Source organism: Poecilia formosa, unplaced genomic scaffold (assembly GCF_000485575.1).
Source record: "Poecilia formosa unplaced genomic scaffold, Poecilia_formosa-5.1.2 Scaffold775, whole genome shotgun sequence".
Classification (NCBI taxonomy): domain Eukaryota; kingdom Metazoa; phylum Chordata; class Actinopteri; order Cyprinodontiformes; family Poeciliidae; genus Poecilia; species Poecilia formosa.
This window is the reverse complement of record NW_006800714.1, coordinates 16,989-44,816: the sequence shown is the minus strand read 5'-3', so window position 1 is coordinate 44,816 and position 27,828 is coordinate 16,989. Positions and strand designations below refer to the sequence as shown.

Below are 27,828 nucleotides of genomic sequence, written 5' to 3'. Positions count from 1 at the left end.
GTCTGACTACAATCCAGCCCTCCCTAAGGGTTATGAGATATGGATCATCACCAAAGAACACAACCCTACATGGCACAACTGATCTTCGCTGTAGGGTCACTGAGTTTGTTGCAGGGTGAGGAGATTTGTCTACCAGCTGCTGCTCCTTCGCCTTGAAAGAAGTCAGCTGAGGTGGTTCAGGATGACTCCCATAGGTACTGCCCTTGGAAGGGTCATCCAATCCAAACACATCCCCCTGCGACCAGGCACTAGAGTGGACCCAGAATTTACCAAGGAACTAAAGATCTTTTCTGGATTGGTATTGTGGAAACTGATGTGTCTCCTTCCTAGATCTTTTACCTGTGGATGGATGAATTAAAACACTAAAGCATACCAGACACGTACTTACCACCAAAGAACATGGCGGCTTACATCACCCTTTTTGCTGAAGAACACAAATTTTGACAAGATGAAGTAAACCTGTTATAAATAGGTTTTATAAGTGCAAGGCCATAGGTTCCCTAAATCAAATCAAATTCCGTCCAATCTTTTAGTGGAGATACTGTTTTAGAAAACTACTTCTTGTCCACTTGATAGAAGTTTAAGCTCTTGAAAGCTTTTATCCAGAGATAAGCAGCAGTCTGCCTCCTGGTGGTGCTGTCGTACCATCACAGTCTGGATTTGATACAGGTTTTTTTGGGGGGCGGGGGGAGGATGTCTCTGGTCGAGAAATCCTTTGAGAATGTAAAACAAACCAGACAAGAATCTTGAATATATTTAAACCATTGAATGTTGTATTATAGAATCACCAGACAACTGAACTGACAACACAGCTCATACAACTAGAAGTAAAGAAAGAAGCCCCGTCTTATCCTGTTAGAGATGTTCATGTGTTTATTCTCATTTATTATTGGCACTTTAAAAATGCTGTTGCTCACTAACATCTACCAATCACGGACATAATGACAGTTATTATGAGACACTTGGAAACTTCTGCGAGGCAGAAGACCACATCATCAGGGTCAAACACTCAGCGGCCATATTTGAAGGTCACGTTTTTTTTTTTGTTGTTTTTTTTTTTAAAAACGACGCCCCGAGGTTCGGCCAGGACAAATGCGTCTTGACAGCACGGGGAAGGGGTGAGGCGAATGTGAGCATGGAAGAGAGACAAAAGTGGAGAAATGCTGCGAGGATTCATTCAAATGTGTGACAGTCGGGAGGATGTGCGCTATCTCAATTTATTTTGTTCAAGAGTGGAACTTGGAATTCGTCAGCCTTGAATCCTGTGCATTCAACCAGGTTCAAACAATTCCGCGAATAAATTATCCCCGGAGCACCTTGGTATGTTAATATCCACCGCAGCAAAGCGGGGGAAAAAAACACAAAACACTTGGCGTAGGCTGGTTTTTGTTTGTCACAGTGTGTATCTTACCTTGACGAGACATTTCCATCGCGTGGGCCGCGTGTCGTCTTTATGTTTCTTGTTTACAGAAGAAGAAGAGAGACTCCGCTCGAGGATGTGAGTAAGCTCTCGTTTAATTCAACAGAATGAAATTATACAACCAGTGGTTAAAAAACATAAATGAGTCTAATACAGGCTACATGTGTCACTCAGGGAGAAGGCTTGTGCTTGTTTTTACACACTCGGTCGTGGAGAAAGAGAGAAAAAAATATATATTCCCCCCCCCCATTAGAAATGCAGGGTTCAGGATTGTTGCTTATTTTGACTTGGATTCTCCCAGCTAAGAGCTTCATGTTCCATAAACTATTGTTCACTTACTTCACACACCCCAAATAATCTCTACATTTCTTACTCAAACAGGACAGTCTCTTCATGTGCTCACCCTGAGGAGAGTGACGGGTATCCACTGTGAGGTAACCATGGAAACTACATCATTATTATATTGATATAACATTGCAATCGTTTTATTTCATTGATCAGATTTGCGCCACTGATAATCCACCTCTATGAAATCAGCGCAGCAACAATTTTAACAAACAAAAGAGTAAAAAGCCAAGCAACACCATGAGGCTGGATATATTCTGGTTTCAACAGTACAATACATTGACCAAAAAGACAAATCAAAAGGATATAACTTATTAGAAGATGCACTATAGATCATATATATTTGTGCCTGGCAGGTGAATAAATGCAACAGTCTGCCTGTAGCATGTCTCACAGTCCCCTTCCATCCCTTCAGAGTCACCAAGAAACCCAGTGGAGAGAAGTCTGACTCTGCATGCGAGGACATTTTCCAACAAGTTTCAGGTGGAAGTAGAGATTAAGTGAGTGAAAGACAAGTGAAGAGGCAGAATGTCTTTATGTTGTCTTCACTTGAGGTCCATCAGTATCAAAAAATTAGTAGTTTGGTCCATTTTGTTGCTCTAATATCTTCCATTTTTCCAAAGGCTCCATGTGAATTAGAGAGGTCCTTGTGTATTAACTCAAAAAAACAAAAACAAAACAACAAAAAGTTACCTGTAGACGAGAGGTGTGGGAGGAAGCAGGAATTGATCTGTTTATGCGGGGCTTTTGTCCTTCTGTAATTTTTTATTCCATAAAGGAAATGCAAGGTCTGTGTTTCCCGTTTAGCCTTCGGGATCTAGAAGTCCATAGATATGGAGCGCTGCTGTGGGTCAACTATGGTGGTACTGTTGCGAGCGCTGGTCCCCCGAACACTGAGGGTTCCGCAGGCGCCTGCCATCCCGGCACCAATACCTCCAGCTATCCCACTGGGCCCGGCCATGCTCACTCCACTTACCATGCCCATCCCGCCAGCCATGGACACTCCGCCTGTAATCCCTCCTCCAGCAATTCCCGACGGGCCGCCTCCTCCCATTGCTCCTCCCATTGCCCCTCCCATTGCTCCTCCCATCGCTCCTCCCATTGCTCCTCCCATTGCTCCTCCCATTGCTCCTCCGACGGACGCTCCTCCAACCAGTCCCACTGCGCCACGGCCGTAAATCTCACATGGAATCTCCTCGGTGACACGGTCCTCGATGACCTGCTGGTCGCAGTCATGAGTCTGTGAGTGCTGCTTGTAGCCATAGCAGCTCTTCTTGTAGGTGGACGTGGAGTTGAAGGTTTTCATGGGAGGGGGCTTGGAGAAGTCATTATGGTAGGAGAGTTCCATGGAGCTCAGCGTAGTTCTGCTGTGCTTCATGCTGCCGCCGCCTCCTCCGCCGCCGCCGCCAGTGGCTACAGAGCCCTGGGAGCCACAGTGGTGCTCGTGGACACAGCGTGACATGGTGGAGGAGCGACGCACCTTGTGGAAGCTGTCCAATTCCTCGGAAAGATCGCCAAGGTCTGATGACATCTCCTTGTCGCGGAGAGAGAAGAGCTCATAGTGGGGCGGGTCGAAGACCTCCTGGAATCCAGCCTTGTTGAAGACACCAGGTCGCCGAGCCACCACCTTGAAAAGACCACCCAGACCGTTACAGCTTTGGATACGGAACTGTTTAGATATCTTAAAAGGCTTTAAAAACATTACTTTAATTCCTCGCAAGTCAGAATGCAGGAAAGGTACAGAGACGTTTAACTGCCAGAGCTTCTAAATAAATTCAGGAGCTGTATCTTGTTGTAACTACAAAGTTTCTCAATATAACACAAAACTTTTGCATATGAAACATGTTAAAACGACAGTTTCTTGTTATAATGAGTCTTATATCTTGCTATATTGAGAATGTTTCTCAATATGAGAAAACCCTCGCAAATGAGATGCAAAACAACAAAGTTTCTCATTATAACCAGATGAGTTTAATACCTTATTATTTTCACTTAAACAAGAAATTTGTCAGTTTATGGAGACGACTTTCAAAAATACATAGAAGATAAATATTCATTAGCAACTTCAGGATGAACTGTTTTGATTCGCTGAAACTTAGTATCACGTCCCTGAGGATCACAACAATATAACATCTTTCTACAACAGCCAAGAAGCCTATTACTAATAATAGCATCATGAGCCTTGCTTCATAAAGCCTGAACTATCCCTTTAAGAAGGAAGGAAAACAATAAACCTTGAAACCACAGAGAAGTTCGGCTTGAACGAAGGATTTATCTGCTGTCAAATACAACAACACTTCATCTTCGGCTGGTCTAAGACCCTTAAAACATTTCCATTTACGTGTGTAACCTTCAGAACTTTACCTCAGGACCAAACAAAAGAGTGACTCACCTTTTTTCTGGGCTGCTTCATTTGGACCAAAATGGAGATAATAAGAAGAACAAGAACTATGCCTGAGGAAACTCCGATAACGGTGCCGTGGGTCTTGGTAATCTGATGAAAAAGCCCCTTGGAACGCTTCTCTGCAAGAGGATGACAGAACAAACAAGATAAGGGGAAAAAGAAATGCAAGTACAGAACCATGCAGTTATCTTTCTCCTTCCAGGCTTTTGTTTGTGTGTTTTGTTATACTTTAATGTTTTAAATAATTTAATATCAGAGAAATATATGTAAAAGAGTATATGTTTGCCTTAAATCTAATCTTTCATATCACCGTGGAGGAATTTTCATCATCAGCTTTCCAAAAAAAACTGCAAAAGACAAATAATTCATGATTTATGAAGGTAGCAGGATTGTTTTTTCACATAGAATGTACATTTACACAGGTGGTCTTTGTCTTATATTAAAATGTATTCGAGACAAAGATTAAAAAATACAGAAGAAATCTGTAAGAGGGAAAATACTTTTACCAGCTCTGTAGTCATAAAATCCTGGTAAGTAAATCAAAACCAAGCACAAGTATGAAAACTACGAAGGCGTATTAGGGCCACTGCACATAGACAAAAAAACAACAACAAACAAACAAAACAAAAGGAGGAGAAAATTTCCGCAAGAACATTTTTGAGATTAATCTTGATCTCAACCAGTTTATTTTTTAGAAATTTCTGTGTTCAAAAAGTGTAAAATTTGCAAGAAAAAAAACTAAAAAAAAATTTGGGTTAATCTTAGACATTTTCTAGAAAATACTTTGGAATTTCTGTGTTCCAAACATAGAAATTTTCTAGGGAAAAAAACTAGACATTTTTATATTAATCTCAGAAATATTATAGAAAAGACTTGGATAGTTCAGAGTTCAAAGCGTTGAATATCTGCTTGAAAAAACTCAGAAATGTTTAGGTTAATCTTGGAAATTCTGTAGAAAAAAAATTTAACTTCTGAGTGCAAAGCGTCAAATTTGCCAGAAAACCCCCCAGAAATTTTTAGATTAATCTCAGAAATTTTAGAGAAAAAAATCCTTTAAAATATCAGAGTTCAAAGCAACATAAATTTGCTGGAAACAACACAAATTTTGAGTTTAATCTCAGATATTTTCTAGAAAAAACGTGGACGTTTCAGTGTTTATAGCTAAAATTTAATCCTTCTCTTTTCCATCTACAACACCTCTAATACGTCGTGGTAGAAAGCCATCTGAATGGTCACCTTTGCAGTGGTTTTCATCCCACGGATAGACACAGTTCTGGATCCCGTTGCACACCAGGGTGTTGTTGATGCACATGTTGCTGTGGCAGAAGAACGTATTGGCCGTACAGGGAGCTGCAGGCAAGAGACGAACAGAGGAAATGAAATTTAGCTGAATAAATCTGAATAAAAGATGACTGGAGTGTGAAAAGGACCAGGAGATATTTTGGGAAGAGGGATAATAAAACAACATTAACGCTAACAAAAGAATACTCTAGCAGCAGAAAATCTCCTGGGGCCTGTAATGAACGACAAATGTTATGTTATTTGTAGAAATGCTGCAGGCCTAATGGAGACGGCGCACGTGAAGCAATACATCATCATTTCCCCGTGAAGGGACATCAGGGGATGGACGAGGGGAGCGGATGGCAGCTCCACTGAACTGCAGCCGTGGAGAGGGAGCGGAGGATAGCAGGGGGACTTGTGGCAATTTCAGAGGAAAAGATAAAAAGAAAGGCAGAGCCAGTGGAAATGCAACATGATGAGGTGCTGCTGGTCCGCCGGGTGCAGAGAGAGGGACCTCATTAGAGCCGCCGTTAGAGTCTGGATGCTGGGACGGCAGGGACGCAGGTGATTGGCAGTGGGAACTGGCCGGGGCGTGGGGGAAGAGTTGGAGGACGCTGAAGGCCAGGCGTGGTCAGCACTGAGATAAAAACAGGCCTGAAGCAGGAACATTTACTTTGTAACCATTTATGTCTTTGTGTATGTTAGAAGGTTCTGGGAAAATGAATGAAACATTGATTTATTTAATTCATTTAAATTTTAGGGATCGCACTTTTCTGGCTGATCGTAGATCACGATCTTTAAGGAGCCTGCCCTGCCAATTCAGACTTTGAACGATACCGATTATTTGCTAAATATAGCAAGAGAGTCGCTGAGTTGAGAACTGTGAGATGAATATTGTTCACTGCAAATGTGCAAACATGACCTGGTAGGCAGGTCTGTCAGTTAAATGTTAAACCGTTCTCACAGCAGAGTAAATGAGGACTGATTTTCAGACCGAAGTAGATAAGATCGATAGATAAGATTGGTTTCACTTCTAGGTATTGCCAAATCATCAGTCTCCCAAGATTAAAGAAATCTCGGCCGATTTATCAATAATCATATTGTAAAAAAAAAAAAAAAGTGTTGCTGCCTCAAAATAAAATCACACAGTGAGCTCTTTATCTTATGATTTAACAAATGATATTAAGTGACTCCATATGTGTTTACCTTAGCAATTAACATTTCATCGATCATTTGTAGAGGATGTATCTGCAGCTAAAAAAAAAAAACACTGAGCTAACATGCTAAGTCAATTGACTTAGCATCAATACCACATAGGGCTAATTTGTTGATGTCTTTTTAATAATATTTGGATAGACAGTGTTGCATAATGTGTGTTTTTTTTAACATAATTTCAACTTAATTAAAAAAAAAATATATATATATATATATATTAACATGCATTATAGTCTGTATGCTTCAGTTAATGATTATTTGATTACAAAAGTAGCTGACGATTATGTCAAAAATCGGTTAATCATCATTAATTCAATTAATCGTTTCAGCCAAATACACTGCATGACTTTCTTGTGTAACTCTGAACCCAAGCCCCACGGTCTTGTATTCATATCGGTGCGTTCTCTAAAACGCTTTGAGGTCAAACAGCTTTGATAAGAGGACGTGTGATGAGGTCGCCTATGAGAAGCAGTGTGCCGAAGTCTCCTCCTACAGACGGGATCAATCCCGTTAAACCTACTAACACATAATCTCTCATAGCACGTCTGCAACGTTTCAACCTTTTTTTTTTTAAACCACGAAGCTACCAACTCCACGAGGCGTACTCTAGCGTAGCTTCGTGTACGTCTAATAAAGTCCGGCTTACATCTTGTAGCGACACATCGAAAGTGACGAAGTGCGAAGAGAAAAACACATCAAGTGGCAAAGATTAATAGTTTCCTCTGACCTCCGAGCGAACTTTGATCCAGCCGCTGACTAAACAAATAAAGTTTGGTAGTCATTCAGCCAGCGTTCCCACTTTCCCGGAGATCAGCTGCGTGACCGGAATTAATGAGGACGCAAGCGGTTTTAAGGACTCGCAGAGTAATAAAAAATAAATAAATAAATAAATAAATAAATAAATAAAAAATATGGGTGCTGAATTTGGAAGCTATTAGCTTCTGCCTGCAACGGTGAGGGCTTTTGCTGATGAAAACAACATTGGCATTCAGGCAGGGTCGGGGGATGTGTGCAGGAGAATGTGGCAATTAATATCTCAGCCCGTTCAGGCAGTTAATGGAAATATTACGGCGTTAACAGGAACCGGTTTCTCCGCGCGGCAATTTCTCCTACTTTGTGTCACCTCTGACAACATTTGTTTAAAGTCTCTTCGTCTTTTTAAGAGTGATGAGGCTTGATGCGTGATTTCTATTAACCCCTCTAAGCTCTTCCTTTCACTGAAATAAATCAAATAATTCCTATTTCCCTGGCGAAAGTGACCTGTAATGAGCTGAGTGTGATGCCGTGACGGGCATGTGAAGATAAGATTCGGAGCTTTCGGTTATTTAAGAAACGCTGAGGTAAATAATTGGTTTTCCCGTATCTGCGTTCTAAACATGGCACGTATTAATTAGCTTTCTTCGCTGAAACTGCACTTCAGGTCTCTGCTGATGACTGCTTATGCAAACAAAGCATAAGAGACGAGCTGAATCCATGTCTGTTTCTCTCTGTGGGAAGATAGCGAGGCAGCTGGTGTGTTACAAATAAATAATGGCAACAACACGCTGCCTTCCTCTTAGGATAAAGGCATATTTCTTTTGAAAACAATGGAAATTTAGATTTAATTAATCATTTGAGGTCATGACAGAACAAGTTTTTTTTTTTACTTATGTCATGTTATGACTGCAAATTACAGTTTAATTTCAAAGGATTATATGTGGTAAGACAAAGACATGACTGGGAAGTGAAAAAAAAACAATAATAGAAAATCTGAAAAGTGTGTCAAAACTTTGCAGACCAACAAGTATTTTAGGGTATGTCTGTGCTGTCTGTGCACATCAACAGGGCTGTGTATTTCCACAGTGTTCCATCTCCATGTTCCTGGTGAAGAAAAGCCTCACCACAGCATGGTGCTGCCACTACCAGCTTTAACTGGGGTCATAGTGTGATCAGTGTTTAGCATGTAGGTGAATTTTAAAAAAAAAATCTTGATGTGTTCTTTTTCTTACACCCGGAGTTGGCTTGGAACTAGTTACATTTACTTAATTATATTTACTTCAGTAACATCTTGGATTTTTTTCTTTACTTTTACTATGTTGTAATTTTTACTTTTACTTGAGTAATTTCATTATGAAGTGTCGCTTAGGATAACTTTACTCTTACTCTTACTTGAGTAAAGTTTCTGGATACTCTACTCACTGTGAGTAACTTCACTGAATGAAGAACAATTTTGTTTTAACCAAAAATTCACCAGCAGTTTTTTGCTAAAGTTTTATATGGAAAAATTAATTTGTAAAAGTTATTCTTTTGCCTGACTGTTATTTTGTAAATGTTTTTATTTATATGAATTATTTTCATTTTGATCTTTAAAACACAAAATTTCCTCAAACTCTAGTTTTTGGTTCATCTGATGATGTCATTTTTAAATGTTAAATGATTGATGTTTTGATCAGTTACTCAGTACCTGAGTTGCCTTTATACCAAAAACCTTTTTACTTTTACTGGAGTAATTTCTCAGATGGCTACTTTTTACTTTAACTTGAGCAAAAATATGTCATGTCAAGTAAAATATTCTTACTTGAATACAACTGTTAGCTACTTGACCCTCTGCTTATATAATCACAATTGTGCAACTAATTTTTGCTCTACCACAAAAATATTTACAAAAATACTTTCATGTTTGTGATTTAACAAGTTTATATTCTGCTCATGTCAAAAACACAATTTCACAATTGTGGTGTTTCTGTTAAAGAAGAAACTCAATTAAAATCACAAGTGGATAAGTTTGTTCATGCACTAAGTCATTAAAAAACACAACTACTTCCTGCATTTTCTTCTTCCTGGTTTGCACTGGCAGCAACATCCAGTTGTTGATGATGTGACTCGTGATGCAAAAAAAGTGTTTCCATGGCAGGTTTGCTAAATAAACCAATTTCAATACGGCCAAAAAAAACAAACAAACAAACAAACAAAAAAACATCTAGCGCCAAAAATGTTTATCTTTCACAATTGGTGTGTTTCCATTAAGTTAATTTATTTTCAAAATATCAAATTGTGCAATTATTTGGTCAGTGGAAACACAGCTATTTTAAAACATGCCAAAAGAGCAGTAGAAGACCACACCGGATCATGTTCTCTTACGGTCGATGTAGGATGTGAACAGCATGCGGAAGCGGCTCAGCCTGCTCTTCTCGTCGGCCCACATCCGTATGACTCCCACGCCATTGTCCAGCATCAGGTCGTTGGCCACGGTGCTGCAGAACTTGGCCTTGAGGTTCTCGATGGCGCTGCTGCCATCGTACACGGCCACAAAGTTCTTCTTGCATTCGTTTGAGTGTTCCATCTGGTAATCCATGAAGCGCAGATAAATCTGTAGACGTACAGAGAGTTGGCATTAAGACGATCTGGAAAATACAAAAGAACTTATAATTTTAGATACATCGACTACGGAAAATTAGTTGTCACTTTAAAAAAACTGCCATTTTATTTCTAGCTTTAGGATTTAAAATAAAGATACAGATGAAAAAACATGTACTTCTTTTGTGTGTTGGTAAAAAAGCACATGGATTCCAACCTAAGAAAAACAGATCTAAATGCATATTTTAGGACTTTTAGTGTCATTCTTTGGGAAAACAATGCAAATATTTTAACTAAAAAAAACAGTTCAAGAAAACAGTTAAAGTAATGTGTTTGCTATTCTATCTAAATTTGAAAACATTAGCTGGTTCGTTTCCATTTTTAGCCAAAATTACTAAGAGCCCATGTGGGAGGTCCAAAGAGCCACTTGTGCTCCGGAGCATCATGTTGCAGACCCACCATGTGTTCAACCATCTCTCTCTGTAAAATGGTAGATATGTTAAGATTTCATAGGTACATTTTCAGTACAGCGGGATCTTCTAAAACCTAGATATCCTGCAACACAGAATTAGCAAAAACTAGCAACGGTGACTCACTGCTGCCATGGCTGGCCGTTCCTTTTAGACTCAACCTATCCCTATGTAGCTTACCCCGCATTCATTCTGAACATCCAGAAATATTTTCTTGCAACCAGATGGTAGTAACTTCCCTAACACACATACAAAAAAACGGTTGAAGAATTGCTAAAAAAAAGGCTAAAAACTATTTGCAAACTAGGCTTAAAAGTTAAGCAAGCTCTACCAGTTCTGTTGAAAAAGTGATTAAATATTCAGCCAGAGTTCTGCCAGAAGCTTGTTAATGACTGCAAAAAACAAGTGGTGAAAATGCAACTTTCTTACACTGAACCAGTTTTTCGTAGGAATGTATGTGAAGTGTACATTCTGACTACTAACGTGTGCATCCAATTCTTATTTCAAAAACCTCTTGCCATTTTGTTTGGCATTGGAGAGCAACCCCTCTGACAAAACCTCCAGCCCATTTAGCACCTGTTTCCTGCAGCAGCTGACTGCGCTCCACTGTTCCTTCTGCTTCATCTGCCTAATATCTGGCGAGAAAAGCCAGAGCCTCTGCTAAATTCAGATCATCATCACAACTGCCTCCAAAAGCACGAGCCGGACCGGCGCAACACGTCCGTCAAACTGTCAGAGGGGCAGAAATATGCTCATATGCGTAGAACATTACTTACACTATGTGACACTTCATTATGTAATTTGGGTACATCTGGGGTTTTACACTATTTAAGATGTGCATTCATTTGTGCTCATTTTGCGGCCAGTGAGCAGCGCGGAAGTTCGGATGAGTCATTTAGCCGTGAGGGAAGAAACAGAGCTGCTGTGAATCAAGGCTAGCCTGACTATGTTTGTAATTTCAATGAGATTCTTCATATCATCTCATAAATATCGGAAGAAGTCAGTGGGCTTTCACTCCTGGCACATAAAAAAAAGATACTCTTCTCAATCTCCAGGGTGTTTTTTTTTATTGCTAAATTCTGCTTTCACCGTGACACGGAGCCACACACATTCAGTCAACCTGCATGTAAGGGAGCTGAGTGATGGGAAATTACAAATTTGAACAGACAAAGGTTCTTTTTGAACTTTTGCTGGACTTTTCTGATTTGCGGTGACACTTTGGTTGCTGAAATTTCGATTAGTGCTGCTTCTGTTTTGGAGATATTAATGTTTAATGTTTAAAGGTCAAAAGTACAACCAGCTCCTCCACATTACTCAAATCAAACTAAATTGGCATTAAATGTTTGTTTTATGTTTGTACAGGAGACATTTTAGCAGTGCAAAGGTAGCTCAGTCGACTGACACCAAATTTGTTTGACTTCATAAATGTGTGAGCGACTGGTTGACCTTTTATGACCTCTGAAGACTTTTATTAATATCTTAAAAATGATATCAGTGCAAAGTAAAATTGTTGCTGCACAAGCCTGTACAAAAGTTTGATACAAATTTAGTTTGGCTTGAAGAAGGTGAGGTGGCCAACTTTACTCAGGCATCTAAGCTAAAATGTTTTAGCTACAAGTTGAGAAAACCAGCTAAATTTGCTAACTGTTTTGGTGCTAGACGTTATTAGCGACATTAGCGTAGCAATGTTTTCCACTGGTTCATTGAAAAACAGGCTGATAAATATGTTTTACCTGAAACTTTGTATTTGTTGTATGTGAGGAGCAACCATAGTGGGAATATCTGCTATTATCATGCTAACTGCTATTAGCAATACAAGCTAACTACATACTTCTCCCATGCTCCCATACACTACTGTTGCTAAAATAATCTTTCAATTCTCAGTGTTGTAATAATGCTACAATACTAACTAAACAGATTAATTAGTCTTTTTGGTAAGGCGTTACAGTATATTAGCCTTCTGTGAGCTAGCTGACTAGCAATGCAAAGCAACAAGGGAGGAGAGCAACGCTGCTGCTCTCTATGCTCCCAACAGGTGAAGAAATACTTAAAATAGTTTTCAACTCCCACTTTCACTACATTTTAGTAACATAGCAGCCATGTTGGATAATGAACCTTGGCCTGTTTGGAGAATCCCAACTTTCCAATTTAAACATATGAACAAATTGTGATAAAGCTGCTAGTCGCTCACTTTAATTTAACTATGACATTTGATCTGGACATGAAATGCTAATTTCTTTGATTTATTATCTTCCTATACCAGATCTCTGCAGATAGCATTTTTCTAGTTTTTATGTTTCTTTTTAGCACATTTCTAGATGGATTAACTTTTCAGTTCATGTATGTTGCAGTGAGTGTAATCAAGCGTAACACTGAGGCTGAGCTACAGAACGTCTCTAAGGTTCAAGTTCTCTGCTGAAAGGCAGGAGAATCACTTTAGAACAGAATTACTGTACAGAGGACAGCACAGCGACACTCTGTAACAATTAAGAGATTTTAAGCTCTTTCTGTTGTTAATTATACTCAGAGCCTCAGACTAATTACAGCGGAGGTCTTTGTGGTAAACCTTTACATCATTTCAGCTCACATTTACGTCCTTAGAACCTGTGTGTGTCTGGAGGCTCTCTTCTGTAAACGCTGGTGCTTTCATGAGCTCCATCTCAGAGGCCATGCTGGCTTTTGTCATTTAGAGCGATTAGAGGGGAATGAATGCCTTCGTCTGGGGTGTGGAATGACACTCGGCCTTCTAACACGGGTGTACATCAGACTTTTTGCATCAGGAACTATGAAGTCAGATAGCTGAGAGTAACATCACGTACACAGATCTACTTTAGACTTTTAAGTGAAGATTCCAAACATTTTCAGAACACAGTTTTCAAAGAATTAAAATTTCTTTTTAAAGCCAATTTCTAAAGTGCAAATTCAAAATGTTCTGCATGAGCTAATGGCAGTTAAGTCCATATGGTGAGACTTTGAATATGTAACCAACAAACAAACGAACAAATAAACGAAGGATGGACAGATACAGCTTTCAGTCTAGACAAGAAATCTTTTTCCATCCTGTGTTTTCATCCAGAGTCAGATATGAAATGTAAAACTTTACATTTCAGGTATGAAATGTAAAACTATATAAACCATATATTCTAGTCTTCCTGTGGAACAATTGAAGATGATAAAACGAAACTAAATGTGACTCGTCCTCACAGAGATACAGCTCAGACCCCCACTGGCAGCTTTTCTGCTTTCTTTTCCAGATGAAGGCGGCCGGGTCCGGCATCGTGACTAATACGCTCCTGTCTACTGACCTTAGACTGGGGCGGTGCCCTGATGGTCCAGATGCAGTCCAGAGCATCACCAGGCTTAACCCGCTCCTCCTCCTCCACCTGACTGGAGCGAATAATCCCGTCCCAGCCGCCGATCTCAAACTGACAGTCTGCACAATGAGACAAAGAAGACCAAAAAAACAAACAAACAAAAAAAAACACCTTTAAAAAAACTGAGGCAAACATGAGGAAGAGCAGCGAGAACATAACCGCAGAAGATGTTTGAAAAGAGGAGCGTGACAGACGGTGGGTTTTGTTAAAGAGTGGAAAAGATTTAGGGTTCAACTGAAGCATGAACAGACGATTATAACACAGGACAACATCAAGAGAGAGGAACAAAGACGGGGAGGCAGAAGGAAGATGAAAGAGGTTTGTGTCCTTTCGCAGGCTCGTAAGTATGCATATGAACATCCTTTGACATCATACACAATTATCGGCGCGTCGCGTTCGGACGGGACAGAGCCGGCGTCGTACCTGGGATGGGGTTCAGCAGTCCGCCCACGTGCAGATGGAAGTCTGGGTCTGAAATGATCAAAAAAATTGGGAGGCACATTACTCTCAATGCGTGGACAGGAAAGCAGAGGAGTCATGATACGGTCTCGACGAAGCGGCCTAGATAAAGCACAGAGAGGATTCCTTATCTCCTGTCTGATGGGAGCGCATGTGGATTTAGATTTAAAGACTTTTGAATTGAGATGGAACGCAAGAAACCCCCCCCCCAAAAGGACGTTTATGATGTTTGAAGGATGAAAGAGAAGCAGTGGATGATTGAACATGACGGAGAATCTCAGTAACATCAAAATATGATCTGCTGCATACTTCAGGCTTTTGGCACTGCGGGTTAAAAACCTGTCAAGCCCCACGCAGATTTAACTTCTTTCCATACACTCATCACTGCACCTGCCCTAAACATATCTGGTATCCATGGAAACGTCAGACTCTTGGCTTGAAGCTGATAAAAAGCACTTGAGCATTTGGGTTTATGCTCAAAAGCTGTGGACATCAGGGACCAGAAATCTTAATAAAAAAGACATAGTATGGAGCTCTGGTAGTGCCAGAAAAAGTAGATATTTGGGTGGTTTTAAACTTTTTTTGTTTAGTAAAATTTTCCTAAAGTTTATGTATTTTTTTTTATACTGGATTTCCAAACAATACACTTCAATTGGAGTCAAATATAACAATTTCTTATTGTTTATAATAACTGAATAAAAAATAACACTAGGTAATTTTTTAAAATGAAAAACAAGCAATTACAAACATGTAAAAACAAATGTATTAAGTTTAGTAAGTAAAAACACAGGAAATCCACAGTTTCATAGATGCTGCCAATCTGCGGCAAAACGCTCAGGTATTTATTTATTTTTTAACTAAAACCAGTGTACATTTGCTCTAGTTTACCTAAACTGAACAGGTATAGGTAGATCTATTGGTTTCCAAAAGTTTACACCCTTATTGTTGACATTTCTAAAAATTTACATACGATACAAATGCAAAAATATTCTGGTGAAAGACATAAAACCTCAAACCTCATTTTCTCTGAAACTACAGCAGCTGCTACACTGCTTACACTTCTTATGGAGCCTCACAGGCATTAGCTTAATTTAGACACCAAGATTATAGAAGTAGAGTTTATAAATGCTGAGAAAACTCAATTAGATTTTGGTATGTTATTTTAAACAGATAAATCAGAAAACCCTGTGGGGCTTATTATTTTTAATCCGACATTGCTCCTCGCACATCTCTCTGAGCACCTTTGATATGGAAGTAAAAACAAAACAAAACAGAGGTTTGTGGAGTTCACTGCTCACCGGCGACGAAGGTGTACTGAATGCGGAAGCCGAGGCCCTCCAGCTCCTCGTCGCTGGTGAACTTGATCCACATGAAGCGGCCGGTGGAGGTGACGAGGCCTGGGTTCTTCCCTCCGCAGAAGCGGTCGATGATCGGGGAGAAGCCGAACGGCCCGTCGCGGATCTCGATGTGGTCGAAGCGACATTGGAACGACGGCTCAATGTAGTAGTTCTTATCAAAAGCCAGCTGGATCCTCTGTCTGGGCAGAGCTGTGGAGAAAAAACACGAGAGCAAAGAAAAACAAAACAAAACAAAAAATTAGCTTGTTTTTGTAGGGTGGAAATGATCTGAATGAGATTTTGAGTTTCAATAGTTAGTCTGGATTTGTGCGTCAGACTATCAAAGTAGGAACAGGTGACATTTTTTTTGTTGCAAATTTGTTTTAGGAGCCTGATGAACTTCATGTTTCCAATGTTTTCAGTCTTCAGTGTCCTTTAGTAAAACATACATGTGAAGCAGAAGGAAAATGAGCGATCAAAAAAAAAATCTCTGAAAAGTAAGGAGCTAAATTGCGGCCATACAGTTTATTAAAAATAAAAGAAAATTGAAACCGGAAAAAAAAATAAAACATTTGACACTGAAAAAGAGTTTTAAGATTAAAACAGAATTTAAAAAAAAAATTGAAAGTGAAAAACAAATTGAACCTGAAAAAGGATGTGAAATTGAAAAAAAAAAATTAAATGAACTTTTCAGATTCAAGTTGTTTTTCCTGTTTCAAATTTCTGTTTTTATTTTGAACAAACTTTATGGCCCCAATTTAGCTGCATGAGTGTAAATTGTATTTGTGTTATTTGTCCCTTCTGTGCCTTTATACTTTGCAGAACCATTTTGAGCTACAATTCTAGCTGCTAATCTTTCGGTGCAGGTCTCGACCAGCTTTACACGCTGAGATTGTTCATTCTTTGCCAAATAGTCTGAAGCTCAGTCAGATTCAATGGAGGACATCGGCTAATAGCAATTTTCAAGGCCTGCAATAGAATTTAGGTCTGGACTTTGACTTCTTGTTAAAATAGCAAGTAAACTAACTGGTGTTCAACAGAAAAGGCCAAAACCATCCCACCCAGAAGACCATCCTCTATAAATCTTCGGTAAATTTTCCTTCATCTCATGCGCCATTAAGGTTCTAAACTTATTTTGACCAAGATTGGCACATTTTGGAACATCTCCTGTGGTTTTTAGTTCTGTCGTTAAAAGTGATATTGTGGCGATGTGTAAGTTATACTTTGACTGTCTTGACACTAAGTTTCCCTCATGAGGAGCAATAAAGTGCCAAACTGAACTGAACAGAGACAGGCCATTCTAAAAAACACTCAGGCTGTATGTTGACAGCTGTCCTGCAGAAAGATTAACTTTTGCATCAGTCCAAATTCTTCTTTTGCTGTTTTTTTTAAGTCCCATCGCTCTTCCTGTTAACTATACAACATGTTCACTACAACATAGCACGCCACAAATGCTAATGCTAGTTAGCATGGCTACTGATGACGGCGGATGAACAACATTCCTGAAACGGTAAGTTGTTTCTCCACCATTGAAATATTTAGTACACCAGGTTGACTGACAGCGCTAAGACCCTCCTCCTGGCCCTGATTGGTTGATTTTGATGCTTTTCTACAGACGGAGGTGGAGGATCTCGATTTTTTTTTTGTTATCTGTCTCATGCTATACTGTCACGACATGGTGACAGTTTTAACAAATATGGAAAAAACAACATTTTTGTAAAAAGCTACATACTGTAGCTTTAAAGTGTGTCACAGTGAGAGAAAGGGTTTTTCAACAAACTTCACAATCAGAGACTTTTTAAGTGGCATCGGTGCGCTCGCAGTGCAGCGCCTCAAGTTGCAGTCAGCTCATAAGGAGCCATGACAGTTAGCAGAGCTGCTGTGCAGCGTTGGAGCAGAGCTGCCGTCTCTGACTGCGTCTCTGATCTGAAGTTCGCTGGTTCAGGCAAATCAGCACGTCTGCGGCGGGGAACGAAACGGGGCACTCTGAAACCAAAACCGTTTCCACCTCCGAAACAGAGGAGCAGCTGATGGCTGCTCCAAAAAAAATAAATAAAATAAGATTTAAAAAAAATTAAGATGATGGGGGTAAAAAGGGGAGCTTCAGCAGCAAGGCGGGGGATTGGAGAGGCTGTCCATGCCCAGAGAAGAGAACAAAGAATGAAGTCAAGGGTGGATCGTTTTTGTTTTTGTTTTTTTCTGTATAACTGCAACAAAATGACACAAATGTTTTTTTTTCTGTCTTGGATTTGAATTTGATCCGTGATATTCTGCTTGAAGAAGCAGCTTGTATGTCTGCACCTCCTATTCTCTCTCTCTCTCTCTCTCTGTGTGTGTGTGTGTTTCTTCCCGTCTCTCTCCGAGTGACAGACACACACACACACACACACACACACACACACACACACACACACACACACACGCAAACTAATGACTAGCGCTTGACACAGAAACAGCAGAATATATAATCACCTCGTCTATTTAGCTGATGAACTTGGGGACATGACACAATCAATGAGGCTCACTAACCACAAATTATGATTACAAAGCTAACTGATTAGCCCCCACGCTGGATTGTGAGCGTCTCTGTGTCTGTTGAGGCGGCACGCCTCAACAGACACAGAGAAAGACACAGAGACACAGAGAAAGACCGAGGCCTTCCGAGACAAAACGACAGAAACTGATCGGCCTGATCTGTGTGATGTGCCAGAGCGGGCCTGGGTTTTGATTGGTCCACAGGTGGAGCACTTGAGCCGTGTGTGAGATCTATTCCCCCACCCCTCTGCGCCGTGGAAGAGGGAGGCATCTCATCTGCATGAGGAGCCGTGCTTCAGCATCACAAACAGTTCATCAGTTTAGAGAACGCATCACCCAGATCCCTATCTCCTATAGCCGCTAATGATCTTTTCCATTATGCTTCCTGCGCGCCTCCAAATTACTGATTGATGCGACGTTTGAGCGAGCACCAACGCCGACGAGGACGCTCGCAATTCAGCGACGAGTCACGAAAGCCCAGTTCTGCAGCAGATGTTCCACTCCTTTATGTGTCCTTCAATGAGCAAATCTTTTGAGTGTGGAGACGAACAGAGCGAGCACCGAGCGGGCAGGAAGCCGGGGTGAGGGGGAGGAACCGCTCTTTAAAAGGTTATAAAACTCGGAATGGGTCATATAAAAAAAATAAAAATAAATAAAAAATAAATGCATAATGCCCTCCAGCGACAGAGGAAAACCGGTTCAATAAAACAATGTCAGTCAGGGTGAGGGCATTTACTAAAAGGAGGGAATCAAGTGGGTATGTTAGAGGGGGTTCTCTGAGACCCTAAGGGAACATCAACTAAGTTTCCATTACAAATGTGCGCAAAACTTTGCCGATATTCTGCCAATGTCGAGAAAAACATGATTTCGTAATTGCGGTGTGTCCATTAAATTAGAAATGCAATTAAAATCACAGTTTGTTCACCTGATAAGTCATTAAGAGCCAAGCCATGCCATTGCCCTCCAACCACTTCCTGTCGTCTTCTTCATCATTTCTGTCAGTAGTAAAATCCGGTTGTCCATCACATGACTCATGATGCAAAAAAAGTGTTTCCATTGCAGTTTTGCTAAATAAACACACTTTTTTTGAAACTGGTATGATGCCATTAAGTGGATTTATTTTTGTAAATATTATTTGCACAATTTTATGTTTAATATGTGGCTAGTCATTGGCAGCAGACTTGTTCCAGAAATGTACAGAAATCGCCTGTATATGCAGGGACTGCTTTAAGAAAACAAGAAGTTAGCAGCACATTGTCTTTGTCTCCAGGCCAGATTAAGTAACATTTTTTTTGTCTGTATTTTTTGTTTTTAGCTTCTTATGACAGTTTCACATTATTTCAGTAACCAAAACATATTTTGTTTTTAATGTAATGGCAGAGTATCAACATTTAGACTTCCCTATGCTTACAAACATCTCTGAAAAATCATTGCTGCTGGTTATTAAAGCAGTGTGACTTATGTTGATGCTCTTATTTTGAAATGTAACCTGATGTTTTCCGTTACCAGCTAACGCAATCTGCATGCCATTATTATATCCAAGGGCTTCTGATGTCCTGGGTTACAACAACAAGGGTGTGAAATTGAAAAACTGAGTTAAAGTTCAATGCAAGAAAAGTAAACTAGTGATGTTAAAATAGAGTGAGACAGAGTGAGAGAGAGAGAGGGAGGGGAAAAAAAGTCAAATAGCAAACTTAATTTTGTCCAATCAGAGGTGGTCCTTGAGAAAAGCTTATACAACATGTTCCTCTTGATTTTGTTAGTGCACACCTGATTGGTCGAAATTAACAACCGTTTTTAATTTTTTTCTTTTAGATATAGCCATCTTTAACTACTATGGCATCCGTCTTTTACTTACATTTCAAAATAAGAGCATTAACATAAGTCACACTGTTTTACTAAGTAACAGTAATGACTTTTCAGAGATATTTTATAAGCATGGGGAGGCTTAATGTTGACACTCTGCCATTAAATTAAAAACAATATCTGCTTTAGTTTCTGAAATAATGTGAAACTCACATAAGTAGTTAAAAACAAATAATACAGATATAAAAAAAAATTAATTCAAAATAATGTTACTTAAAATGACCTTGAGTCAAAGCAATAATTCTAACTTGTTGTTTTTTTGTTTAACTTTTTAAAGCAGCCTCTCTTTCACACATTCAAGTTTTGGAAGGATTTCTGCAGTAGGAACCAGCCGATGAGAGTTAGCTCTTTAGAAAGGCCCACCCTGAGTCTGCAGAGAGCTCCCTCTGGAGGAAACTGATGCAACAGAGCAGAAAAACGCTAAAAGCGGCCAGGCTTTATACCTTCCAGGATGTAAACACACTCCTTGTTGGGTGGGTAGGTGTTGGGGTAGTTCGGTGACATGAACACCCCGCCATTGATGTTGCGGACCCAAGTACCGCAGTCGTTTTGGCCGGGGCTCTGGCCGCCGGGGTCGCCTGGGGAGTCTGAGGTCAGAGAAGAGGACAGAACAGGGGAAAAACAGACCGGTTATCGGATCAGTGGATCAATGAGAGAATGATTAGATGGCAAAAGGATCAGAGGGAAGGACAGCAAAGAGCAGGTAGGGAATAAAACGGGAGGAGAGAGAAAACTGAATTAAGGATAAAGGTTATTTTTATGGAGGTCCTAAAAGTCCCACAATTCAAACAAATACGAAATAGATTAGAAATAAACTCACAGATAACCGATTTAATACTGGAAAACACTGTAAATAAGTGATTAATAAATGAAAAATTTTATTTTTCAGGTGTCATGGTCCATTTGATCAACCACAATGACATGTTAAATGACAAAAAATAACCAAATATGAAAAAAATTCTAGGTTTAACCCAATTTCTGAAGATAATAATGTTACATCTTAATAAACTGATTGTAAATGCAAATATTTAGTCATACACTTAATCATATATTTGCAATACATTTTCATAAATAACAAAGAAAGTATTCATTACTAATTTAATGTGGCACTTTTGGCATACCGTAGATGTGCGTTCACGTACAACATGTGGTTTAAAAATGAGATTAAGGTTTTGCCTGAGCTCACCTTTAGTTCTCTGTGCCAGTGCAAAGCCCTCTTCTATCAGGAAGAAGAGAATCCACGCTGTGAAGCAGAGATGTCACATGTTACTCCTCAGTGTCTCAACATTACATTAATACACATCACACCTGATGTTAAATAATCAGCAAGAAGTTGAAATCACTCAAACCACAAAGGATTCGATCAGCTGCAGGTCTTACTCAGTTTTAATTAATCACAGAAGACTATGGATTTATGATATCTGTGACTGAATTATTTATATTTAATAAATGGCAGAGCTGTGACAGATAGTATTAAATTCATTTCAGGAGGAAGTTGTCTCAGAAGGACCACTGTGTCCACATGGCAATTACACTAACTGTCAACATGAGGTATTTATGAAGAGACGATGGGGGGGGAATTGTGGGATGCTCAACTATTAATTAGATAACAAGCAAAGCACAAGGTGTGTGTCAGGGTTTTATTCATTTTATTTCAAACTGTAGCTTCTACAACCAAATTCTTTCCCTCTCAGGTCTTTTTGAATCATTATTTCTTCCTTTTTTTCAGAGGAATACCCCAAGGCAGCTACAGAATGACTGATTCCTATCGATGGATATTGGAATGACCTTAAGCGATGTGTGTAGACGTGGTAGACATCTTGTTGTGTTTGAGAGGCTGCGTGCACCACTGCTGAGCAGCCCATCAAGAGAAGATGCAAGAAATGCGACGTGCTTGCAGCAGCAGCAGCAGCCTGAGTTGCAAACTCAAATGTAGATCTGATCAGCAGGTAACAAACTGCACCACTGCTTTTTCATGAAAACATTCATCCCTCCAATTTGAGAGTGGATCACTTGAAGCTGCAGTATGCGACTTTTATATAAAATATTTTTTTTACATATTTTTTGGAACTATATTGTGACAGTGAGGTATAAGACAGATAATCTATAAACAAAAAATCAATCTCCTCTGCCTTTTTATAGCGCTAACTGGAAACAACCAATCAGAGCCAGGAGGCAGGTCTTTCGTGCTGTCAATCACCCTCAGTGTGGCTGTTCATGCTTCCCTTTTTCTCCCCCTTGTTGCAATGCAATTGAGCAACGTCTAATAACCAGTGCATACATCTGCCTGATAGTTTATTATTGATAAATAATTGTTGGCGTTTATATAGTTTATGTGAAAGTTAACCGTTTACCTTTTTCCCCACTCTGAGGTGATTGGCCAATGCAAATTGAGACTCATGGGAGGGCTGCCACTTTTTTGAACTCTGCTGTGTTGCACCAGACTTAATAAACCAGCTTTGTTGCTGTACAGCCGAAGATTGGCTGACTTCTTTTTCCACCTCTCGGCATAACATCGACATCCACCACTCAAGAAAAGCCGACTTTGGTTTTGATGTCATTGTATGTGAAATTTGAGAAGTACCAATTACCTTCCTGATTAACAATTTGCCAGTTTCTCACAACACAGGTGTAGAAATTGGTGGAATTAATTGATCAAACACATTTTGTTTCCTATTTCGAAGAATGACACTTCAACAAAACGTAGCCGAAGCAAACTGTTCTCTACCGCCTTCGGAGGAACAATCAGAGAAAAAACAGAAACTGTGCAGAGAAGCGACAACTTATTTGCAAACACTGGCGATAACACAGACATTGTGTGAGCCGAGGCTCCATGGACGTGATGGTTTCTACTTCTGCTCAAAGGAGATTGGGGACACGTGCAACGTCTAATAACCAGTGCATGAAAAAGTATTTAATCAAAGATTAATAGACATGGATGGAAGGATAATGGGATTAAGTTAGAACATTAAAACTTAATGGATAACTAAAGCTGAACAAGGAATGGATTTTTTTAAAAGACAGTTTAAAACACAAACACCACCAGAAACACAAAGAATTCACAGAATGTACCCGACTCATGAAACATAGGACATATGAACAGATTAGATGTTGTCTACTGAATTACCACTCTCTAACTCTGCATTAGAGAGTGATGTGAAGTTGAGAACATCGCCTAAATCGCACAGAGGAAGGAATGAAGAACGGTGGAGAAAGAGGCCAGCAAAGGCAAAGTGTGCAGCGGAGACGTTCCTCGGTACCAGAGTGTGTGGACTGTGATTGAACTCATCTTGAAAAAGCACACATATTCACGGCCCTCGGGCTCCGGGATCCTCATTAACTCTATCTCCATTATCTTGCAATGAAGTGTCGTAGGTGGGAGAATGAACTACCACGGGCGTGTTTGGAGTGCGGACCACCTAAGTTCAGGCACCGGCTAACCGAGCGGATCTGGAAGCTCTTATTAAAGCCTTTTGTTCACATTGCAGCCCGTGAATCAGGCACAGAACCGTGGTTCACCTGAAAACTCAGGAAACCTCACGGGAAAGAGTAGCTGGAATGTTTTTTTTTCTCTCATCTTATTAAACTTGCCTAATTTATGCAACGGCCGGGAGCTATTTTGTAATATTATCAATAAATTAGAGGCTGCAATCGCTTTAAGAAACCAACTCGCTCTGTTGCGAAAACAAACAGGAAGAATTAAGTCGATTAGGAAAGAAAGGGAATAATTAGTGAAACACCCTGCGACACGGCTGAGGTCATCATCACACTCCACAGGGAGAGGGAAAGGAGGGCTTCCTGACCTTTACAAAATTACAGAGGGTTCAACCCTGATATTCTGGGTCAAGTCACTTCTTCTCCACATCACTTCTCCACTTCAGCTCGCGAGCTGAATTTAAGGCCGGAAGGAGGGGGGGAAAGGGTCCACTCCAGCCATCTGTCACACAAAGCTGAAACAGCTGAAACTACGGCCCTGAGTATGGATGGCTGGCCCCGACTACAAAACACTCTACCTCTTAGGTGGCTAATGAGGTGGCCCTACACAAATACATGCCTTAAAATCCTTTTAATTTGAAAAGACATTGGGGGCATCTCTATGCTGTCAAAACAACCTAGTTTTTCCCCCGAGCTTTAAAAATCTGGTCCTCTGTGACATGATTGCATCACATCATTCCTGCAGACTTGTCAGCTGCACACCTATGCTGCCGCTTTTAGCTCATCCTGGATTTAGATCTGATGTCAGCAGAGACAGCTCAACTTCTCCATCTGCCAAAAATACTCATTAGCGGATCGTTAGCTGTGGCCATCAAAAATATTCCTGATCAGAAACACTCAGAGGGTTGAGTTCAAGCTCCGTATTTGGTGTTAGGAGGTCGACTCGGTGGATTAACGCGTGCGATGCCAGATTCCAGGCCAACATCATCTGCAGCCTCAGCAAAAACACAGAATCATAAAGTAAGGCTTCCCCCCCTGTCTCTCTTTCTACCTTCTCTTCAGAAGTCCATTTTTGTGGCTGTTTTGATTCCGGCATCACATTTTGGTCGAAAGCTGTGAAACCTAACGTGTCATTTCTGATGCTGCTTCCATTTTGAGCGCGCGGTGCTTTCTGAGAGACGCTTTTCTTCTCATCACACTTCCAGAGACTGTTTGTTTGTTTGTTTCACCATTCTGACTGAAACTCCAGAGACTTCAGTGCATGGAAATCCCAGGAGAGTTGCAGTTTTAAAAATACTCAAACGCTGCCATCGCCAATCGTGGCACGCTCACACTAACTGAAGAAGAGAAAGAAGAAAAAAACAATAACACATTATTCCTTTATTCTGCTGTTTGGCACAGAGCTGGCTTGTCTCATGGGTGACATTGCTCTTTGCCCAGGGCGTCAGTGTATCAGATGCAGCATAAACACTTGGAATAAAAGAGAAGTGCAGCCTGATCAACATTTCTATTGCTTTCATTAGATAGAGGACAGTCAGTGGACTACAGAATGAAATTGACCAGCTTTAAGTCACCAGCCAACTAACATAAACATGTTGAATTGAATGAAACAATACTGAGCAGTTTTTAGAATAGAGTGTGAAATGTTTAATATCTGTTGGTTTAAACAGGGGTTCCCAAACACTATGCCATCGCCGCCCACATACCATTAGCTTCTTTTCTGATATATAAAGAAGCTTCCTTTTTCTCACTTTCATTCATATTCAATGATTATTATATTAGTTTAAAAGCGGCCCCACCTTCTGACTTTAGTCGGCCATAACAGGGCTGCATGCTGGACGGTTCCTTCGGTCTTTTTCTTGACAGAAACTTTTCTATTTCGCGCTTTCTATGCTAGCTTGAGGAGAACAGCAGCTTTATAAATTTAATCAGTAATCAGGAAGATTACGCAGCCCCTACGAGGACAATAAACGAAAAACTTTCTCGTGCGCACGAGAACGTATCTGGTCCTTAGAAGAAAGTTTATTTATTTATTTATTTTTAAGTTATTTTTTCTTCAATGTCCCTTTGGGGGCTCCTCAGAAAAATAGATTAATTTTTTTCATTTTTGCTTTATTCCCTCATCTTCCCTCCAACTTTTTGAGCGCCCCCCGGTGGCACACACTTCGAAAAACACTGGCTTAAAAAACACCAATGATGGCAATTTAAATGGTTCTTTCGTCTCAAGACAATCTTAAAGTGATTGCTGAAAAGTTTTAATCACAAGTCTATGTTTCAACATTCTTTCTGTACTTATCAGTTTTCAACAAACGAACACTTGTATAAACACTGCTGTCTGACAAAACACCATAACATTTGTGGTGGAATACCCCTGTCCGATCATAGGAGAAAATAACCACATTTTATCCTCTACAACAGGCCAGCTAAGAGAAGGGAAACACGCCCTTAAACTCCAGCATCAAGTGGGACGTGATGATACAATCCGGACATTTTTATATATATATATATATATATCCATTCAGCCTGACTGATTTCCAACCAATCACATCAAACAACCACGAGCCCCATAAGGTAGCACGAAGGCGCGCGCTTCTTCTGTGTGCTGCGACAAGTGTTTCACAGGTGTTGATGGCGCGAGACAGTCAATAGGAACGGAGCGCGAGCTGTGGCGCGTGCGGGGCAGCGTGCATCCCGGTCTGATGACTGCTCCGCTCCACCTGGAGCGTTTTCCCTGCAACCAGAAGAAAAGGCTTTATGGAAGTATTGGGAAGTTGTTCCTCTGTTCACACAAAGCCCGCGTCTGTTAGGACGTTTAGATAAGAAGGATAAGGAATATTTTGCATCATAGATATTAGCCAACATCGGGTTAGTCATGTCACTCTCTGTTTACTGATTGGTTTTTATCCATCTTCTTCATTAAAAAAAAAAAATGGATTCGGTATCTGACCTTTGATGTCACGACAACTCAGATGTGCCTTCGGGTTGGCTGCTGTTTATATATATATATATATATATATATATATATATATATATATAAAGCAAAATTAACGTTTATTCATTTGAAATGCCCTTCTAATCTTAAACTGACTGCAAAAATTAATATACCGTACATAAATTAAATACGAAATACAGATTCAAGTGAAATCTGTACGTAAGAATCGACCTATACTGACTGACATGAATGCAATTTCGTCTCTCTTTACCTACAGGCTGCTCTGCTGTCAACCATTACCAGACCTACAGAAAGAAACCAGCAGGTGGATCACTTTACAGCGCTAGTTTAGGTCTAACGATCAGACCCAGAAATGACATAAACTACTTGAATGGACACGTGTTCATTTGCGAAGCCAACCGAGACACGGTGGACAAGTTTAATTGATTTAACTGAGGCTCACCCAGAGGATGGGAGCGGAGCCCCGGTCTGTGCGCAACGCACATTCTCTGCGCGCATTGAACTCACCTCTGTGCATTTCTTCTCCCGGTGCAATTCCAAAGCGCCCTCTTCTCAAAAATCTTCCCCTGATCTGGGCATTGTAAACCGGGTCACGAAAATCCAACTTTCCAGCAACAGTAAATCCATCACAGAGAAGCGCGCCCGCAGCCGGCAGCTTTGGAAGCAGCTGGAAATCCCGCTCCGCTCCGAACCTCAGCCGGGCATCCTCACCTCACACAGTCCGATCCGCTTTCGGCTGGAGCGCACCGAAGACGGGCAAAGAGATGAGGAGGCAGGGGTGATGCGCGCGCGAGGGGGGAAGGATGCTATCCAAAATGCGCACGCGGATAGAGTAATAATGGAGACAAAGGAGGGAGGGAGGGAGGGGAGAGAGAAAAAAACACAGAGCAGGAGCAGGAGGAGAGGCGCTCTCTGGGCTCAGTCCGCGTCAGAACTAAGAAGCGCTCCTCCTGAACGAAGCTCATTTAAGCCGCGCTGCTGCTTACATCAATGAGCGGCTGTCTCTCAGCAGCGTCGTCAAGGTACAACTCCACACAGGGCTTCGTCTTCCGGTTGAGATATTGTTTGCATTTAACCGGCGAACAAATGAGAAAAATCAAGAAAACATTCGAATAAAACCTTCGTTATTTATTTTTTATTTTTTTCCCGGGTTGTTGATTTATGGATGGTTAAAAAAATGATGTTGACTTTTTATTTCTATTATTAAAGATTCACAAACCGTAATAAATAAATGTATAAAATAAAAACAACAAATGTTGAAATGAAATTTTGCTTTCATTTCACGCTGTGTGCACAGCGATTAGGCAAGCTGCATTTTTGCTCTGTTAGGAGGAAATGTGTGCAGAATTAATAGGCAATGTTAGTGTGCAAATTATGACGCAATTTAATGAAACTTTC

General features: G+C 40.4%; 1 protein-coding gene and 1 long non-coding RNA gene across 2 annotated transcripts; both read right to left on the bottom strand.

The window, feature by feature from the left end:
• Window positions 1-1,492: 1,492 nt before the first annotated feature.
• neto2a (neuropilin (NRP) and tolloid (TLL)-like 2a) lies at window positions 1,493-27,438 on the bottom strand. Its single transcript, XM_007543138.2, has 10 exons — window positions 26,938-27,438; window positions 21,229-21,285; window positions 20,486-20,629; window positions 15,603-15,851; window positions 14,269-14,316; window positions 13,777-13,904; window positions 9,786-10,014; window positions 5,406-5,519; window positions 4,158-4,288; window positions 1,493-3,392 (listed from the first exon to the last, which is right to left on the bottom strand). The coding sequence occupies exons 1-10, from the start codon at window positions 26,945-26,947 to the stop codon at window positions 2,583-2,585; spliced, it is 1,920 nt and encodes a 639-aa protein (XP_007543200.1). The 5' UTR covers window positions 26,948-27,438; the 3' UTR covers window positions 1,493-2,582.
• LOC107834801 (uncharacterized) lies at window positions 6,198-6,828 on the bottom strand. Its single transcript, XR_001660625.1, has 2 exons — window positions 6,332-6,828; window positions 6,198-6,297 (listed from the first exon to the last, which is right to left on the bottom strand). It is a non-coding gene; the product is annotated as an uncharacterized LOC107834801 (long non-coding RNA).
• Window positions 27,439-27,828: the final 390 nt, after the last annotated feature.